Here is a 4172-nt window from a genome sequence, read left to right as displayed (position 1 = left end):
ATGGCGGAGCTGCGATAGTCCATGTTGATCAGATTCAAGATTCGGAGGCCGTGACGAGACGAGGACAGAGCTCAGGTCTCATGGCGAACATGCTTATGAGCGACAACAGCGACTGGTCTTGGCTAACTTTCAATTCAGAGGCTATATTCTATGAAGATAGATGTCAGCAGTCGAAGTAGAGGCTGCGCTCCAAAGATATGTAGGATGACGAAGCAACCGGTCTTTTACGACGACCGGAACCCAACCAGGCCCACTTCGTATTGGTTGCGACGACCAACGTAGTCGGAAGAACTGAGTCAAGCCACGGCCGAAGACAGAAAACTATTCATGAACATACGCAATGCAGCGGCGAGGTATCAGATCGACATGAGCCGTTTGTTCATTGAATCTAAAGAGTACAACAAGACGCTCGAGGCATACAAGACATTCCCGTAAAAACATAATGCAACAGCACTTTACAATTCTGTGACAAAGTAAAGATTAGCAATGCACACAAAATCGACCGTGATGAACTCACTCTGCATGGCAGCAATGTCGGTGCTCTGAACATAGTCATCAAACTCAGCGATCTTATCCTGGAGCTCATCGGTCGAGACCAGCTCGTCCTCTGTTGAACATCCAATCATCAATCACACGGTACGATATAGCGGATATACGAAAACGTACCGACGACGAGCGTGATCTGGAGCTTCTTGATTCCAAAACCGACAGCAACGAGCTTCGATGCACCCCAAACAAGACCCTCCTGCTCGATGGACCTGACGCAATCCTCGAGTGCCTTCATATCGGTCTCATCATCCCAAGGCTTCACCTCGAGGGTGACGACAGACTAAAAGTAGAGACAAATATAAACGCTTGTTCCATAGTGTTTTATTACCGAACACGTTACAAAATTGTGTTCTTAACATCACACACGAATCGACACAGGTACAAAAGTGGATATAGTGGCGGCGCCACCAAAGAGGTAATTCAAGCAGAGATAAAATACGAACCTTGGCGGCAGCCTTGGGTTTTCCGGCCTTCTTCGCATTATAAGCAGCAACACGTTCGGCCTTGACACGCTCAGCTTCCTCATCAACCTCGTCGTCAGAGCCGAAGAGGTCGACTTCATCATCGTCTTCCTCAGCAGCAGCAGGAGCTGCCTCCTTGACGGCGGGAGCTGCGGTGAAGGCCTCGCCGGCTGTGCTAGAACCGGCCAGGGAGTCAAACTCAGAGGTGTAGGACTTGATGTGGTTGTACCAGCGGGCAGAGTGAGGTGAAGTCTTCGCGTCAGGGACGCCAGTCAAGGCCTTGAAAACGTGGACATCGGCCTGGGATGGGGTGTACCTTGAAATTGGGTAAAATTTCGATAGGCTTAGTACGCATGCCTGTCGGGTCACGATGATATCAAGCATGGGGAGACAAAGAAATTCAGAGAGCCATAGAAATTTGGATATCGGCATACTTGGACAGCGATGTCTAGTCGCTTCTTGGAAACACGGACCATAGCGTAGTACTCATCACAAAAAGAGAGCGATAAAGATAGACCATGTATAAGCAGACAGACTCACCCTTCGATGTAAGAACGAGTGGTAAGATGATCCTCAAGTTTCGCGAGATCGAAAGACATTGTATAAGAAGATGAAGGTAAGTGAGTGGAGGACGATGAAGATGGTGTGGACGAAGGATCGATGGATGAGAAAATTGTCGTGAAAATCAGAGTCGGCGACCACGTGCCAGGTTTAGGGCAGGCTCTGGAATCTGCCGCCCATCCGGTCGCCACCGCCCTTTGCCCCCGACTGCCATCATCCCTCCCCCCACCATTCACTACCGGTTCGTACATCTGACGCTTTTCGTTGAAGCCACTGGCTTCCTGTCACTATAAACTCGAATCATGTATACCACTGTATACCGCACTTGTGATCTTATGCCCAGCATCCAGTGCTAGCGGTTCATCTCCGGCTACCGCTATGAGTATATGTGGGAAGCAGAATCGCAGCATATAAACCTAATACATCACGAAGCTTCTTATTAGCTTTGTTGCGAGGTACGTGCCTGGAACCGGCGTCTCATCTTCGTCCTTCTGGCGTACGGATGCGACATACGCAACCGTGGTCAAGTTTTAGAGCCCGTCGTTCCAGCGCCGATGTATGCTAGCCCCTTTTAATCGGCGTAGGTCAAGACGGTGCGACAAACACAGCAGGCCTTTATAGAAATAAGCACACAGAAATACCCGACCGAGTCTCGCCTTCTAGACGCACACTTACGCATATATGCTGCTATCTGTGTGGCTTAGGCAGCGAGTGACAATTGGATTGACTGTTTTGTGTTTTTCAACGGTGTCGCTCATCAGACGCACTCAAGATTACTATCCGCCGCAGTTATGACATGTTCAAGCTTGCTGGAGCAGTATTATCACCCGTAAGTCGAGACCCACTGTGATCGCCGATGCACCTCTTCTGCACTCAAACCTTGCTCGATGCCGTTATCCACACCTTCTGGGTTATCATGAATCTTCTTCCGTCGGCTCACTTGACTGTCAGAGACAACTTTTTCTGCTGTTCATCTCGAAGAGTCCATCTCCTATTCATCCTCGCTAACATTTGCTCTATTTTCCAAGTATACGCACGGAATCAGAGGAAAGGATTGGTAACAGCGGCCACTTGTCCTCCACCCTCCACCCTTTTGGCGGTTACGCGTCAGTCTGTCGGTAACCGCCATTGAAATTATCTTCCCCATCTCTCAGCGCGAACTCAGCCAGACAAACCAGCTTTCTCCCGAAACTGTCGGTATCAGGAGGACAACGACCTTCACTATTCGCGCGTCGCATCGGTCCTATCACATCATACCAGGTTCTCATGCACTACCATCAAGGACTACCATTCCATCATGAGCGGTGCAAGGACACCACGGGACTCAGTACCTTGCTATCGGCTCGGTAGAGCGGACTACTTACTGCTTTAGCTCTCGCTTTGCCTTCTTCCAGCGGCGCACTTCGATGACCAACAGCATGATGACGTCCAAATGGCAGTGTCCGAAGACTCTGCCTCTCGATCCGGTGGCCGTAGGCTTTTGGTCGCATAAGGTCGGTTTCTGTTACCACCGGGACGTTCTCATCGACATCGTTTCACACGCAGACCCTGTGCAGGACGCTGATTTGCGTTGCGTTAGGCGATGAAAAAAATACCCAGTCGTAGTGATGCCATGACCTTCCTGTCACAGACCGCAAACATTTAGGAAGACGGCGGCGGCCGCTGTGTTGTGTCGTCAGTCCGTAAAGACATAGTGGAAACTACCACGTTCAGCATGCACTAGCTCACTCCGCCTTAGGTTGAGGGAGGTGCTCCTCGATTCCGCATCCTCTGACTGCTGTTGGTCGCAGCGGTCTTCACCTGGTCCTTACTCGCATTGACACACAAGAGCAGGAGGTTCATGTCAGTCTTTCATCTTCAATCGCCTCGCTTTCCGACTACAAATTGCGTTATACAAATTCGGCTCTTCGTGACGGAGTGTGGAGCTTCCCGAGGCCTCTGCGATTTTCCCTGTTTCTCATTGTCGTCCTCTTTGACGGCGACGACTTGTGTTTCATTCGGCGGTCCGAGGTGTAAGTTGTTCTTTCTATGGACGGCGTTCAAAGAATGAACATCATAGAGTCATTGACGGTGATTCGTATTGTGGGTCCATGTGGTAATCCGGATTTGAAAAAGCTTCATTTTAGCGAGAGCGGAACATACCGCCACGTGGATCTGGCTTTCGCCTCGTCCTCCGAAATGAAAAGGAGGTGACCGGCGACGTGCGCCGCACTTTGACGGCCAATCGCGTTGTGATCATCTCTGGCAGGTTTCTGTGAAGTTGTGTGCAAGTACTTCGTTCACCTCCTACATTTTGGGATCTGACTTTGATGTTACTGGCATTCCGTACTAGAGGTCGACAAGCGATGCTCATTTCCTCGACAAGATCGTCCGCACCTCTTGCGGACATGTTTTGCACATACCGAATCGGACACTGTCCTCTAGACGCCGTCTTAGATCAACAGCTCGAGTTCGAACTCCGACAGTCGTTTCTCAACACGAGGTCCACCTCCTATATCGGTCCTTTCACCGAATCATCGCACTGAGATCTTGCCGTCCAAGGCGACCGCGAGCAGTTCAGATGTACCTCGACGATCATGCCCATATCCGTAACTTGAATGG

General features: G+C 50.3%; 1 protein-coding gene across 1 annotated transcript; it reads right to left on the bottom strand.

Annotated features, from left to right (window-relative positions):
• Positions 1–335: 335 nt before the first annotated feature.
• On the bottom strand, positions 336–1657 carry STEHIDRAFT_87775 (uncharacterized protein). The gene is made up of 5 exons (XM_007310736.1): positions 1551–1657; positions 993–1326; positions 667–829; positions 518–607; positions 336–463 (listed from the first exon to the last, which is right to left on the bottom strand). The coding sequence occupies exons 1-5, from the start codon at positions 1607–1609 to the stop codon at positions 456–458; spliced, it is 654 nt and encodes a 217-aa protein (XP_007310798.1). The 5' UTR covers positions 1610–1657; the 3' UTR covers positions 336–455.
• Positions 1658–4172: the final 2515 nt, after the last annotated feature.

Source organism: Stereum hirsutum (assembly GCF_000264905.1).
Source record: "Stereum hirsutum FP-91666 SS1 unplaced genomic scaffold STEHIscaffold_21, whole genome shotgun sequence".
NCBI classification, from domain to species: Eukaryota; Fungi; Basidiomycota; class Agaricomycetes; order Russulales; family Stereaceae; genus Stereum; species Stereum hirsutum.
The sequence above is the reverse complement of the archived record's forward strand: the minus strand, read 5'-3'. Positions and strand labels throughout refer to the sequence as shown.